General features: G+C 40.2%; 1 protein-coding gene across 1 annotated transcript in view; it reads right to left on the bottom strand.

The window, feature by feature from the left end:
• Nucleotides 1–16,739, bottom strand: part of CDC5L (cell division cycle 5 like) — a 48,555-nt gene that overhangs the window by 21,428 nt on the left and 10,388 nt on the right. The window contains exons 6-10 of the mRNA XM_081827561.1: nt 12,281–12,499; nt 10,546–10,690; nt 8,161–8,349; nt 2,524–2,672; nt 439–883 (exon numbers count right to left, since the gene is read on the bottom strand). Coding sequence (XP_081683687.1) covers nt 439–883; nt 2,524–2,672; nt 8,161–8,349; nt 10,546–10,690; nt 12,281–12,499 — 1,147 coding nt within the window. The remainder of the gene's footprint in view (nt 1–438; nt 884–2,523; nt 2,673–8,160; nt 8,350–10,545; nt 10,691–12,280; nt 12,500–16,739) is intronic.

Raw genomic sequence — 16,739 nt, 5'->3', positions numbered from 1 at the left:
AGAGACGATGGACTCTGAAAAACTAACAGGGTTCTAGAGGGGAGGGGGGTGGGAGGATGGGTTAGCCTGGTGGTGGGTATTGAGGAGGGCACATTCTGCATGGAGCACTGGGTGTTATGCACAAACAATGAATCATGGAACACTTTATCTAAAACTAATGATGTAATGTATGGGGATTAACATAAGAATAAAAAAAAAATAAAAAATAAAAAAAAACAACTGTGGCTTTTATAATTAGCTGTCTATATCAGCTTGCAAAATATACAAAGGAAAACTTCACTAAAATAAGCAATAAACATCAACTTAACTTTGAGATCTAGACTATTCTAAAAGTATAGAGCAAACAGAGGAATCAAGGCTCAAAACCTAATTTATGAGGTACTCCAAACTCAAATTTTATTTTACAGAAATAGAAAAAAAAAGTATCATTCAAGAAAGTAAACTAATTAGTAAATGATAAAGAATAAAATCATATGAGATACAAGGACCATTACTATCAGCATAATCAATATTCACAAACATATTAAGAATAAGTAGGCTTATGAGACCAAAAAGGTTCTCCTTCTCAAGTCCTCCAATCATTCTTTTCTGGCATCTGCAGGTGTACAGTATCTTAAGGTGCATGCAATACGCACCAACAAAGGGAAATATTTTAATACGGCACCCAGGAGACAGCGCAGTTTTTTTAAAAGGGAGTATTAAAAGGGAATTGACATGTACCATCTGCTTCACATAAGAGGGGTCACTGTAGTCTGCCATTCCATCCTCAGGATTAATGTTTAACTTGTCTCGAAGAGGAGTTCTACCTGGGGTGGAGTTAATAACTGGTTTGGGAGTTGTCCCACTGCGGGGAGTCAACCCTTCAGATCCATGAGAAGGAGTCCTAGAAAGACAGAAATTCCAATTAATAAAAGTGCCAATTTTATCTGGATCATGCTTTCAAATGTTTTTCACATAAACTATTTTATGTGAAAATAATTTTCACAATATTTTATGTGAAAGCATAAAAGAAAGAAACAAAGATACAGAAATTCTGTCTCCCTACCTGGTTTTAAGTTAGCTCTCTAGGTTAAAATACAGGTTTAGTTCAAGTACCTTAGTACTTACACATAGTATTTTCACTTTAATTACTTAAGTTATTACACTTGACATTTTCTTGCCTTGCTAAACTAGGCCCACCAAACATTATTTCAACCTTTCCTTGACGTACTGCAGGGTGGCTAAGAACATGGAGGTCAGCCACCATGCTCAAAAACCCCCAGGAAACTCTTTTTGAGTTCAGTTCAGTGTCTTCATCTTATCATTTGCCCCTCACCACCAGGGTCTGTTGGCTAGAGCACCACTATCATGTGTGTGCATGATAGCTCCTCCCTTTACATTTTGTTTGGAAACTGAACACCAGGCCTATATATACTGAGTGAGGGCAGAGACTCCCTTAGGAATAAAGTCCACAGACCCCACAACTTATATTTTAATTGATCAAAGCCTTTCATTGTTGTTGCTGCTTATTCCCTCTATCTTGGCTCTGCTGCAAATAAGTGGTGCTGCCAGACAGGTGTTCCCAAAGGTGAGGTGAGGTGTTATCATTAAGACATGGTCCCTATCCCCAAGGAGCTTACAATCTAGTTGAGACAAGACATACACAGGAAAAAGAGGGATTAGGCTCTCCTACAAGCCTGGCAAAAATACTAAATATTACTTAAGGATTTGGCTGCCAATGCTTCTTGATCCTGCTGTCAGGTACAGTTCCAACAGTGTGAGATGCTTCCCATACTAAACAACTAGAAGGACTGACGCTAATACTGAAACTTAGGAGTTAAGCCCAAAGATTTCCAACCTTAAAAGCTCAATTTTCATTTTAATATGAATTTCTTCTACAGCATTTTTATCTTAAAAATTCTTCAAAGTGGTAACTTAAAACAAAAAAAATTGTAAACAAAAACTGAACTCTGACCTCTAGTTAATGATATGCACAAGACAGTGTTAGAAGTGAAGGGACAGAAACCTGCAACTTACTTTGAAATGCATTAAAAAATCAGATGGACTGACAGATAGATATATGATAAAGCAAATACAGTAAGATATTAACAACTGTAGAATCTAGGTGATAAGTGATATAAATGTTTGTTTTCCCATTCTTTTAACCATTTAACTGAATGTTAGAAATTTTCAAAATAAAATGCTGGGAGAAAAGCAATGGTAATACACAGATAAAGGACTACAATTTTTATAAAATTCAACAAATGATCATTAACAGTGGACTGATTTGTTCTTTTAAATCAGATAAAATGTATTCAGAAACAAGGTGACAGCATCAGAAACTCTGAAAAAAAAAAGAAAGCTCCATTTGGTTTTAACCAATTCCTGGATATTATTATGTTATTTACTACTATGAGTGAGAAGAAATCAAAAAGGCAAGTTAAACACTTATTTCCATTCTCTATCAACATTACTAAAGCAAACATGTCCAATCCTTGAATCTGAGTTTTCCTAAAACAGGAAAGATCTATTTATTCACAATACCTGAATGGGGTAGAAAGAACTGTGTTTGGAGTCTGTACAACCTGCCGCTGTGGAGTCACACCTGAGAAGTCACTCTCGTGCAAAGGGGTATTAAGTCCACCTTTTAATGGAGTGTCCACGTTGGTCAGGGCCATGAGGTTCTGAGCTTCCTGATAAACAAGAAGGTAAAGAAATGTGTTTTAACAGTTCAGCCAGGATAGCAGAATCCTCTCTTCTGGTCCTACGATATAAATCTCAAAGGAGACAGAATTCTTATACGTTTTCTTAATGAACACCAAGAGAGAAAATGAACTGTGGGCCATGGCAGAATTCAATACTTCCGTTCCTCTGTCAGCCTAACACAGCATGTCAGAGGTTTTGGAATGAAGTTTAAATGTTAAGAAATGTTTTGAAATGAAATTATTATGACCCAAAATCTTCTATTACCTGTGCCAAATCTCTTTACAATCATAAAGAACAAAGAACTCAAATTTCCCAACGTGAGCCTAGGCTAAATGTCAGAACACCCAGTTGTTTTTTTGTTTTTTGTTTTTCTGAGAAAGAGAGAGAGAGAGCACGAGCGTGCACACACACGAGCAGGGGAGGGGGTAAGGGCAAAGGGAGAGAGAAAGAACCTTCAGGAGGCTCCACACTCCACACGGAGCCCAACACATGGCTCAACCTCACGACTCTGAGATCATGACCTGAGCCAAAAATCAAGAGTCAGACACTTAACTGACTGAGCCACCCAGGCGCCCCCAGAACACCCAGATTTTAGTCTGGCTTTATCACTAGCTCTATTCAGTCTTCATTAGCCCCTGAGTCTCAGTTTTTTCTACTGAGAAGTTAAGATACCACTAACTCATCTATCCATTTCCTGAGAAAATCCATGAGAGCAGGTTCCTTTCTGAAGTCTTGCTGTTCTCTTTAGGTAGGTCTGACAATGCTCTCTTTAAGCGCCTCTACCACAACTCTACACTCACTACTATGACTGCACCCACAATCTCCTCATCCCCAACTCCAGCCCTGTGAGAGACTACATTTTTCAAGACAGTCATAGCCGTATCTCTCATCTCATGTGCTCTTCTTAGGATCCAACCTTGATTACGCCTCCCATCAAGAGGTGGAGGTCTATGTCCCCTCCTTTTGAATCCAGGTAGCCTCGTGAATTACCTGTAACTAACAAAATGCAGCAAAGTGACACTGCATGACTTCCAAGGCAGGGTAAGCAAAACACACCTTTCCACCACGCTCACTACAACATCCCCATTGGAGGCTGGAGACACCATGGGAGAAGTTCAACTGTTCTGACGCCACATGCTGAAAGAAAGCCCAAGCCATAGAGAGGCCACAAGCAGATGTACTCCCCATTCCCAGGTAAGGACCTAACCCACAGCCAGCATCAACTACCAGACATGGAAAGAAGATGATTCAAGCCCATATGTGTCAAGATACCCCCAAATGTTGAGTCTTCTTAGCTGAGGCCCTAGACATCATGGAACAGAGACAAGCCATTCTTTTGTGTGCCGTGTCCAAATCTCTGACCAACAGAGATCATTAGCACAATGAAATGTTTTAAGCTGGTAAGTTCTGGGGCAAAAAGAAGATAACCAGAGAAAGACTTATTCCATTACTCTGTTGTTCATATTCATGGAAAGAACCTTGAATTTCACATTATCAAAGTCCTGTGTGTGTTCTTTTTGCTAGTCCAAATACAAAACATTTTTCCCCAACTAGGCTCCCAAAAGGCTGGCCAGCTTTATACCTCTGGGCAGGAGACTGGAAGCCACTTCTCTCAGGAATCTGATTAAATCAACCCAAAAAAAAAGATGTAGAAATATTGACATCAAGAATTTGCCAGTGATGGGCACCTGGGTGGCTCAGTCGGTTGAGCATCCAACTCTTGATTTCGGCTCAGGTCATGATCTCAGGGTCATGAGATTAAGGCCCACATTAGGTCCCATGCTCCGTGGGAAATCTGTTTGAGATTCTCTCCCTCTCCCTTTGCTCCTCCCCCTGTGTGCATGAGCTCTCTCTAAAACAAATAAATAAATCTTTAAAAAAAAAAAAAAAAAGAATTTGCCAATGAAACCCCCAGCCAGTTCAGCCTGGAATCAAGGAGGCCTTACCCATACCCAAGGAGCTTCTAGTCTACTTTTAATTGCCCTGCCCTTAACCCCTAGATATAAGCAGATACAGGCAGAGAGCTAAAGATTAGAAGATATTTGAGGAAACAGCCAATACGAAAAACAGAGAACAAAAGAAACTTAAATACTATGCAGGGAAAAGAAAACTTATCAGAACAAAACAAAACCATCATTAATAGCCTCAGAGAAAGAAAACAAAATATTCATTAAATAAGATACTTAAAAATTGAACACATTTTTTTTTTTTTAAAGATTTTATTTATTTATTTAATTGACAGGGAGAGAGAGAGAGACAGCGTGAGAGGGAACACAAACAGGGGGAGTGGGAGAGGAAGAAGCAGGCTTCCGGCTGAGCAGGGAGCCCGATGCGGGGCTCGATCCCAAGACCCTGGGATCATGACCTGAGCTGAAGGCAGTCGCTTAACCAACTGAGCCACCCCGGCGCCCCTGAACACAGTTTTAAAAAGAGCTCTTAGAAATTAAAAATGTGATAGTAGGGGCGCCTGGGTGGCTCAGTCGTTAAGCGTCTGCCTTCGGCTCAGGTCATGATCCCAGGGTTCTGGGATCGAGCCCCGCATTGGGCTCTCTGCTCCGGAGGAAGCTTGCTTCTCCCTCTCCTGCTCCCCCTGCTTGTGTTCCCTCTCTCGCCATCTCTCTCTGTCAAATAAATAAAATCTTTAAAAAATAAAAAAAAATTAAAATGTGTTAGTAAAAACTGAACAAAGATAAAATTCAGAAAATCTCCTACCAATAAATCAAAAGGTCCATTAAAATAGAAAACCAGAGAGGAATAAGAAAATTTGAGGTTCATAAAAAGGAACGGACCAATGAAAGGAGGAAACAAAAATTTTCAAAATAATGTCCCAGAATCGAAGGCCATGAGTCAGTCTCCAGAATGAAAGGATCCACCAAGTACCTAGCACAGTGACTGAAAACAGACCCACACCAAAAAAATATGCATGTGAAAAAGAGAAGGTCATGTAAGCTTCCAGAGGACGAGAAAAAGGGGTTTGCTATTAACAACCTAAATGGCACAGGTGACCTCAATAGCTATAACAGAAGCTATAACAGAAGCCAGAAGATGTTGGAGCACTGCCTTCAAAACTGTAAATAAAAACCATTTCAATATGGGAGTGCCTAGGGGCGCCTGGGTGGCTCAGTTGATTAAGCAACTGCCTTCAGCTCAGGTCATGATCCTGGAGTCCCTGGATCGAGTCCCGCATCAGGCTCCCTGCTCAGCGGGGAGTCTGCTTCTCCCTCTGACCCTCCCCCCTCTCATGTGCTCTCTCTCTCAGTCTCTCTCTCTCAAATAAATAAATAAAATCTTAAAAAAAAAAAAAAAAATATGGGAGTGCCTGGCTGACTCATTCAATGGAGCACGCAACTCTTGATCTCAGGGTCATGAGTTCAAGCCCCACGTTGGATATAGAGCTTCCTTAAAAAGGGGGGAAGAAAGAAAAGAAAAAAGACTTCAATTTGGAATTCTATACCCAGTTATACTATCAATCAGTTAAGAAGCTAGAACAGTAATTTATAGATATGCAAGGTCTTAAAAATTCCATCTGCCATGAACCCATCCTCAGAAAGTTACTAAAGAATATGCTTCACTAACAAGCACATAAACCAAGAAAACCAAAGGCATGGGAGCCAGGGAAAAGGCAATCCGTGGGACTTTCTAGGATGCCAGGAAATCAAGAGAACAAGCTGTAAATAAGATCTAAAGAGTAATCAGTCCAGAATAGAATGTCCACAAATTCTGGGAAAGACTTTGTCAAAAAGCTAAAAATATCTAAAATTTGATCACATTACAGGAGATTTACAGAGATAGTGTCAAGTCTAGAGTTAAATTCCCGCTAAGTAATCTGAAAATTTAGCATCTGAATAAAATAAGCATTAACTCAAAGAAAAACCTAATAATGTGCAGTATAGTAATTATAAGGCACTTTGTAGGCTCAGCAATGAATATGGTTTACACAGTCATGAAGTAAACAACGAATACAGAGCTAACCAAAATTATGATATAACCATAACAGAGTATGAGGTAATGTAAAGAGTTCATACAACGCATGGTACAGGAAGAGGGTGTGAGAGCCAAATGTTCAAATTCCCAAGTGGAAAAACGGCTAAAACTAAAAATAAATCAATAAGTAACAAGTGTCCTCGCAATAATGTGATAAAAACAAAGAGTTGTAACTGGTGTCTCTAGACAGCAAGCAATGAGGAGCACAACTGTTTCTCTTACTAAGTTTACAGGAACTACGTGACTCCAAATCAATACCTTAAAATTATATTTCTGGGGGTGCCTGGATGGCACAGTTAGGCATCCGACTCTTGATTTCAACTCTGGTCATGATCTCAGGGTCGTGGGATCGAGCCCTGCATCAGGCTTAAGATTCTCTCCCCGACCCCCCCGCTCTGCCCCTCCATACCCCACTTGTGTGCACTCGCTCTCTAAAAATAAAAATAAAGTGGGCGCCTGGGTGGCTCAGTCGTTAAGCGTCTGCCTTCGGCTCAGGTCATGATCCCAGGATCCTGGGATCGAGTCCCACATCGGGCTCCCTGCTCAGCAGGAAGCCTGCTTCTCCCTCCCCCACTCCCCCTGCTTATGTTCCCTCTCTCACTGTGTCTCTCTCTGTTAAATAAATAAATAAAATCTTTAAAAATAAATAAATAAATAAAAATAAAAATAAAGTAAAATAAATTATATTTCTGACTATCAGAGAAGAGGAAATGAGATGTAAGGGTGATCAAGTATTTTATTAGGTGTAGCTATCCTCTGGCATATAAAGTCCCTAAGAACACACAGAGCTGTACATCCCATGTGTTTAGAAGAGAGGAGAACAGTACTGATGGCAGCCTGTCCCAAGCTAAGTACAGAAATGCAAGAAGTTTTAAAAATCACTACTACAACTCCTGAAACCAATACTGACTATATGTTAACTAAAATTAAAAAAAAAAAAACCAGACTACATACATCTGCTTTCTAGGATTGCTAAGCAATATGAAATTTTTATTTATTTATTTTTTTTTTTTTTTAAAGATTTTATTTATTTGAGAGAGAGAGAATGAGAGACAGAGAGCACGAGAGGGAGGAGGGTCCGAGGGAGAAGCAGGCTCCTCGCTGAGCAGGGAGCCCGATGTGGGACTCGATCCCGGGACTCCAGGATCATGACCTGAGCCGAAGGCAGTCGCTCAACCAACTGAGCCACCCAGGCACCCAGCAATATGAAATTTTGAAACGTTGTGCTTTAGTAACAGATACTAAAGATTAATGAAGGAGGAAGAGCTGGCTTCGAAAAAAAAACCTATGAATTGATAAATGTAGAAATGAAACCACGTAATTAATCTGCTAATCGAGCTTCCCTAATAAAATCTCTAGAATCTATGCATTCAGGACTCAGTTTTAAACTGTTTACCCTAAAAGAAACATGCCAAATCTCATACTGTCCTCCTTCATAACACTTTCAAGGACAACAAGATGAAAGGCTCACACTACTACATGACAGCGTACCTGCAGAATTCTATCCTGGGAAGCTGGTGTGCGAGGTGTTCTAAGAGCGATGCTGTTGTTGGTGACATTGTACTCAGACAAAAGAGTACTGGAGGCAGAGTTTGTTATGCCAGATTCCTCAGCAGTCTGACGTGCAATTTCACTTGCTTGGCCTACTTTCACAACCTCCTGGAGTTCTGCATCTGAAATCTAAAAAGACACAGTTATCACCATACAGCAGTATTTTAACCAGAGAATAACAGAGCTTCAAACTTCCACATTCCAGAAAGATGAATTGCTGAAGCTGTGTGATGAGTACACAGGGGTACTACTTTCTTTACTATTTGTGGATTTGAAAATTTCTATGATAAAGTTTTTAACAGTCTACCCTATATAATATGGGGAAAAATTCCATATATGATATACTATCAAGCTGTAAAGTCTTATATTTCCATAATGAAATTCTTTCAAACCAACTAACATTAATAAACCAAGAACATAAAATAATCGTGTTTGTATAAAACTATCAAAGGGGGAGTGGACTGAAAGCCAATTAAAATATCAGAGTCCAAGGGCGCCTGGGTGGCTCAGTCGTTAGGTGTCTGCCTTTGGTTCAGGTCATGATCCCAGGGTCCTGGGATCGAGCCCCGCATCGGGCTCCCTGCTCAGCGGGAAGGCTGCTTCTCCCTCTCCCACTCCCCTGCTTGTGCTCCCTCTCTTGCTATCTCTCTCTGTCAAATAAGTAAATGAAATCTTTAAAAAAAAAAAAAAAAATCAGAGCCCAGAGGCATCTGGGTGGCTCAGTCAGTTAAGAGGCTACATTCCACTCAGGTCGTGATCCCAGGGTCCCGGGATGGAGCCCCACATCGGGCTCCTTGCTCAGGGGGGACCCTACTTCTCCCTTTGCCTGCCGCTCCCCCTGCTTGTGCTTGCTCTCTCCCCTGCCCCCTCTGTGTGTCAAATAAATAAATAAAATCTTTAGGGGCACCTGGGTGGCTCAGTCATTGGGCGTCTGCCTTCGGCTCAGGTCATAATCCCGGGGTCCTGGGATCAAGCCCCACGTTGGGCTCCCTGCTCAGCAGGAAGCCTGCTTCTCCCTCCCCCACTCCCCCTGCTTGTGTTCCCTCTCTCGCTGTGTCTCTCTGTCAAATAAATAAAATCTTTAAAATAATTAAATAAATAAATAAATAAATAAAATCTTTTTAAAAAATCAATCCACTGAGCCACAAGATCCCTGAGAAAAATCAAAAGGCATTACCCTTGGTAATTTTACAAAAATAAGCATCCTAAGGAGAACTAAGAAAAAAAGTTACAGGCAAACTCTTAATTTAAGAAATATCACTACTTGGAATGACATCTGACAAATTTATGTCATGTTTATACCCAAGAATTTTGTGTTGATGCAGCCAGCACATCATTTGGAGAAAGAAGCTCTTCTGTCCCCCTAGCTCCATCCCTCTGCTCCATTAAACCATCCAATTCTACAGAGCTGTACTACTCAAAATAAAACAAGAGCTTATTCAGAACTCCCATAGTTTTGACCAACTAAAATTAAGTCAAAGGAAGAGAGCGTGGATAAGCTGAATGAGGGTATGTTTCTTTCTCTCTTCTCCACAACTCCCACATTAATTTTCACACTGTTGTCTCAAAAAGAGAAGTATGACACAACAAAACGTTCCCTATAAGAAAGCAGCCTAGGGGGTGCCTGGGTGGCTCAGTCGGTTAAGTGCCTGACTCCTGATCTCAGCCCAGGTTTTGATCTCAGGGTTGTGAGCTCAAGCCTGGCATTGGGCTCCATGCTGGGCAGCACTGGACTCCACATTGATCTTGGAGCCTACTTTAAATAAAAAGGGGGGGACGTCTGCATGCCACAGTAGGTTAAAGCCTCCAACTCTTACTTTCAGTTCAGGTCATGATCTCAGGGTCATGAGAAGGAGCCCCATATCAGGCTCTGCGCTCAGCACAGAGTCCGCTTGTCCCTCTACCTCCTACTCTGCCCTCCCCCAACTCATACTCACACGAGCATGCACTCTCTCTCTCAAATAAATAAATAAAATCTTTAAAAAAGAAAGCAGCCTAAAGTCTACAAAGCCAAATATCACCTTTATGCTAGTCAGCTACAATAAGAGGCCAGGAGCCCTAACCTGTTTGCAAATTGCTAAGAGCTGACAAACCATCACAGAAACAGTTTAAGGCCTGATATAATTTATACAGAGAAGTTGTTACTTATTTACCATACTATATCACAAGGACTTATTTTTATGTGGCTCACCTATTACACTGTGAACTTCTTAAGGGCACCCAACACCTAGCAAAAACCTGGCACATAAACCCTCAAACATTTGCTTGCTAAATAAATGATAAAGATAGGAGTTCACACAATGAAAAACTGCTTTAACAGATTACCTGAGGGGCAGGAAGTACTAGTTTGCTTCTCTTTTTAGTAAATTCAGAAACACCACTAGTCTGAAGAATAGCTGATGGTAGATCAGATTCCTTTTTCCTTTTCAAATGTTGCTTGTCTTTTTTTCTGTCTCTTCCTTCTTTTTCACTATCATGAATCAAAGTAGGTAAGAGATTTTGTAAAGTTACATATAATTAATAACAGTAAAAGCCATATAAATACTCATACACTTTGAACAAAATAATTCCATTCCTAAAAAAATTACTGATAAAAAGACAAAATCCAAATACATTAAGTTGTGCCCTACACCATCACTTACCCACTATACTCAAGAGGAATGCAGCTTAGAATAGCAATAGAATTATTAAGAAAATAAAAATACAGTACTAACTTATGTACCAAACATTAAGCCTATATAAAGACTATGATGATAAACAAAATGTTATGTATAATTTCAAAATGAAAACAAAACTACTCCTACATCATGATAATACTCTTATAAAAGTGTGTGTGTGCACATATGAAAATGAAGGTTGACAAGCATACAAAATGGGAAATAATTATATGAAAAGGATGGGATTAAAACATTAAATTTTTAAATTTCCCTTTAAAACTGTTCTTTGGGGCACCTGAATGGTGCAGTCAGTTGAGCATCTGACTCTTGATTTCGGCTCAGGTCATGATCTCGGGGTTGTGGGATCAAGCCCCTCATAGGGATCCACACTCAGTGGGGAGTCAGCCTGTCCCTCTCCCTTGGTTCCTGCTCCCACTCTCTCCTTAAATAAACAAATCTTTGAAAATCTGTTCAATACTTCGTTATGATTCTTTTTTTCCATTATGATTCTTTTTAATTCACAAATTTTTTTAAAGGATATTTAAGTCCTGACAATTAATTATGAACACCAGGCTCAAGGCCACCTTTGAAAGCTCCAAGAATGCCTCCTCCCGGTCTGCATGTCAGCCTCTTCCCCATCTAGCCTGCCCCTTCCAGACGATCCGCTCCCACTTCAACCTCTTCATTTGCACAGGCTACCTAAAACAAGGTTTTAATTTGAGAAATAAATTTAATGGAGTACATCCAAGAAAATCCTGTTTCACAGTGCCTGACATCTGTCATTTAGTACCAATCCATGTCAACAAAAATGGAAGGTCAGTGAGGGAGCAGAAAACCAAAACTCTCTTGACAATCGGAAAAGGTTCTCCCCACAATATTCAGATGCAAGAATGGAGAAACCCTAAAAATCCCTAAAAATAGGCAAAATCCTCTGCACCCTTAGACAAACATTTTACAAACACACTTATCCCCATTAGTTAAAAAGATTTAAGTATGCATCAGTAACTTTCTTTTAATTTCATTCTAAGAGAAACAAGATAAAATTTTCACTAGGAAAGACAAAAAGAAACAGACCCAATTTGGACAGATTCCTCAGGCCATTAGTGAAATAACTAACCCGCTCACAAACGTACATAAACGTTAAGACGGTGACTCAGTGAGCAGACAGTACACCAGAGCCAAGTGCTGACATTTCAAGAGATGCAAACACCCTTTTGTGCCAGAAACATGACAGCAAGGGTCACTGGTTTTCTCAGAAAGGTGAATCCAGTAAATAAATAAAAACACTATGTAGGCCACATTGTCCTACATAATAAAAATCTGGCTCTGACAAGAATAGCGCATGGCCCTCCATAAAATTCCTACTATACTTTTTCATTTTCAAAATCAGAAAGGTGACTTACGATCTTAGTTCCCCATCAAGATCCTGTTGTCTTAATTTTCTGAAATCTGCATCAAGAGCCTGGTAGTTTTCCTCAGAAGTATCATAGAAACCAAGAGCAGGCTTTTTTTCAAACGGGATTTCAGCATTATAATCAACTCCTCTCTTCTTTTTTCTCTTCTTCTGAATTTCTATACCAGCTGCTCGAAGTTCTCTTCTCTTCTGGAGGGCTGCAAGGCGCCTGAAGAAAACGAACCCAAGATCACTTTCAAAATCACATACCATGTAATTTTGTGAAGAAATAGAGTGAAGAAAACTATCTGGTTATTTGGGGAAGAAATATTTATTTAAATCCTCACCTCACACCATTCACCAAAACACTGGAGATTGGAATTCCCCTTCTGATTTAAAGGTTACACACACAAGCAAAAAGAAAAACTAAAAGGAACTACAAGTAAATATGTCTCTGGTCTCTAGATGGGAATGTATTCACTTGATATAAATTAAACAAAGGGCAAAGGTAAAGATCAACAGCTTTGCATTTTTTTTTTTAACATTTTATTTTAAGTAATTTCTACACCCAATGTGGGGCTTGAACTCACGACCCCGAGATCGAGTTGAATGTTCTACCAACTGAGCCAGGCGGCTGCCCCAACAGCTTTGAATTTTAAATTTTATATCTCTATACCACTATTTTTTTAAATCATGAAACAAAATTAACAGGCAAATAACAGGAAAAACATTTGCAATTAATATTGGCAATGGTTAGATATAAAGAATCTATGCAGGTTTTTGTTTTTTTTTTTTAATGTATCCTAAGGGGGGATAAAAAGAAGGAAATAAATAGTTCATTAAGGAAAAAGATGCAAATAGCCAAAATAATAAAAGGTATACTTAGCTAAGAATCACAAATTAAATCAAGTACCAATTCTGCATATCTCATTAGTAGTCTTCAGTTTTTTTGTTTTGTTTTAATGGCAAGCCATGCAAAAAGTGGACAATCACCCACACTGGTAATGGAAAGTAAATTGGTAAAGCTTCCCCAAAGAGAATTTGGAAATACACATTAAAACCCCTAAAGTTTCTCACATTTTTTAACCCAACAATTTCACTACTCAGCCTTTAGCCTAAAGAAATAAATACCATGAACAAGGCCTTAGCTACAAGACTTCACCAAGCCCTGTTCATTAGCTGATAACTGGACACAATCTAGACATCCAATAGTAAGAAATTAGTTAAGAGCATTTACAGCATAGCTATAAGATAGGATATTATACAGCCATCTGTATAACCTTAAAAAAAAAAAAATACTGTAAATCTACTCTGCCACAAGAAGATGCTCAAGACATACTGGTATGTCAAAAATGTTACCAAATTCACATGTTACAGAGCAACATGTAAAAAATTATATGCATATCTCTCAGTGAACCTATGCATATAAGATGTGAAACATGTCTACCAAAAAAAATTTTTTTTTAAAGATTTTATTTATTTATTTGAGAGAGAGAGAATGAGAGACAGCACAAGAGGGAAGAGGGTCAGAGGGAGAAGCAGACCCCCCCGCTGAGCAGGGAGCCCGATGCGGGACTTGATCCCGGGACTCCAGGATCATGACCTGAGCCGAAGGCAGTCGCTTAACCAACTGAGCCACCCAGGCGCCCCATGTCTACCAAAATATTAACAGTAATAATCACTGGAGGTTGGAATTTCATTTCATCTTTACTTTTTTGTACTTTCCCGTAATGCTATAATTTTAATGATTTAATGATGAGAAAAGCTATTTACAATATTAATGGGGGAAAATCAGTATGCAGAGCCTCATGCTGGAAGTTGCTCCTATGTTTTTGTTTTTGTTTGAGATTTTATTTATTTGACAGAGAGAGACACAGCAAGAGAGGGAACACAAGCAGGGGGAGTGGGAGAGGGAGAAGCAGGCTTCCCGCTGAGCAGGGAGCCCGACGTGGGGCTCGATCCGAGAACCCTGGAATCATGGCTCCAGCCAAAGGCAGACGCTTAACGACTGAGCCACCCAGGCGCCCCTCAGTCTGTACTTCCTAATTGATTAAGTTCTTTCCAGCTTATCTTTTAACTCAGATAAAAGACCCTGCAGGCAAAGCAACCCCCTCTCAAGCAATAAAGACTGCCCTGAGCCAGCGAGACCCTGTGTCAGTGACTCCTAGACAGCGATCCACCTGCCCTTTCCGGTCCACCTGCACGTACCCACTGACCTTTGTCCCACATTTTCCTTATATAAACCTGGAAATATTTTCGGCACTTTGGAGACAGTCTTTGAGATGCTAGTCCGTGGTCTCCCCGGTGGTGGCCTCACCAAAATACATTCCTTTCGTGATTCACCACCACTCATCTCCCTGCCTTTGGAATTTTGTTGGCAGCGAGTGGCCGAACCTGGTCTGTTTGGGACCCCCCCGGAGCTGGGTGCTCTTACACCCCTGCACCCCAATCTAGCAAAATTCAGTTTAAAAAAAGTGTGGTAGCTGAATTAAGACCCACTTTCTCTTACCCCCTCTCAGCTCTGGGAGATAGAAACTCTACTCCACGCTGATGCAGCCAAAAACACAGGGTTCTCTCCCCCACACCACTCTAGTTCCCAACAGGAGTGCTTTCATTCCAGGAGGGGCAGAACATCAGCAATTCCCATCCTGCCTCCAGACACCTGTTGCAGAGGCTAAATTCCAACAAGAGTTGCCCAGACCAGGGCCACTTCCTTCTTCTGCCCAAATAGAGGCTCTACCTTGGGACAATGCTGTTAAGAATATTGGTGCTCCAGTAAGTAGTCCTTGTCCCAGCTTGAGGGATGAGGCTTCCACAGTAGGAGAAGCAAGCCATGGAGACCTGCGGTTGCTGCCTACACCTAGCACTCAGCTCCTACGGTGGGGATGTCATTCAAAGACAAACACACCAGAGCACAGGCGTAGAACAGAGAACTCCAATTCTCCCCCAAAAGAAACTGACTTCATTTGCCAGAGTATGGAGAAAATGTTCAAGCCTAAGGGCACTCTCAAAAACAGTGGAACTTGTAAAAGGTAACTGGGAAGAAACTGGTAGATTCACTGAAGATACAGGCTAAACTATAGGCCCACTAGTTTGCCAGAGAGAAACAAAGAAAGAAACAAATGGGAGGGCCTTCCTGGGGTCAGAACAAATACCTGACCTGAAGGTTAGTTCTGAAACTACCCCTTCAAAGGAGCCCAAGTTTAATTGGATCAGTTTGTGGAACAATTTGTGCCCCACGACATTGTTGGAAACAATACAGCAATCAGCTGGCAATTAGTAGAGTTTAAAAACTGGGTGTAGCCAGGGAAAAAGATGTCAAAGTATGGTCAAAACCACATCATCCCAGGGTGACTGTGGGCACACCCAAGACCGCAGCCTCCATGAGGAGCAACATCAGAGGCTTTACATTTCTGAGGGGAGGGAAGGAGAGAAGAGACTTCACTAAAATAACCCACAGTCACTAAACAAGCAAACAAATAATATAAGTTGGGGGTAGGGAGAACATGGTACCCAGAATTGCTCCAATGTATCATCTAAAGTGTCCAGTTCCCAACAAAAAAATTTGAGACACACAAAGAAACAGGAAAGCATGACCCATACACCAGAAAAAAGCTGGCAACAGATGGCAACAGAAACTGCCAGTGAGAACAACCAGATGTCAGATTTAGTAGACAGATTTCAACAAAAAACAAAAGGAAACTGTGATTAAAGAAGCAAAAGAAGGTATGAAGAAAATCAGTAAAGAGACAGAAATAACTTAACCATATACAAACTGTGGAGTTGAAAAGTATAAAGCTAAAAGGAAAACTTCACTAGAGGGGCTCAACAGTACGTGTGAACCTACAGAAGAACTAGTGAACTTACGGAGAGATGGGTATACAATCTGGAAAAAAGGAGAAAATGAAACAGGAACAGAGCCTCACAGAAATATGGGGCATCATTAAGTGAACCAACATATGCACAATAGGAATACCAAAAAAAGAGAGAGAAAAAGGAGAATAAAATATTCAAATAAATAATGGCTGAAAATTCCCTAAATTTACTGACCCTACACATCCAGAACAATCAACAAACTCCAGGTCAGATAAAAAAGAAATCCGCAAACAGAAACATCATGCTAAAAATGCTAAAAGCCAAAGACACGGAGAAAATCTTGAAAGCAGCAAGAGAAAGATGATTTCATGGCTTACAAGGGAACTTCAATAAGATTAACAGCTAACTTCTCATCAAAACAGCATATACAATATGATCCAATTTTATACAAATATTACTATGTGTGTATGTATACACATAAATGCAGCTCTGCATTATTTTTTTAATTATTATTATTATTTATTGTTATGTTAATCCCCATACATTACATCATTAGTTTTAGATGTAGTGTTCCATGATTCATTGTTTGTGCATAACACCCAGTGCTCCATGCAGAACGTGCCCTCCTCAATACCCATCACCAGGCTAACCCA

This window comes from Leptonychotes weddellii, chromosome 8 (genome assembly GCF_054177405.1).
Source record: "Leptonychotes weddellii isolate Sample4059 chromosome 8, ASM5417740v2, whole genome shotgun sequence".
Taxonomy (NCBI): domain Eukaryota; kingdom Metazoa; phylum Chordata; class Mammalia; order Carnivora; family Phocidae; genus Leptonychotes; species Leptonychotes weddellii.
The sequence above is the reverse complement of the archived record's forward strand: the minus strand, read 5'-3'. Positions and strand labels throughout refer to the sequence as shown.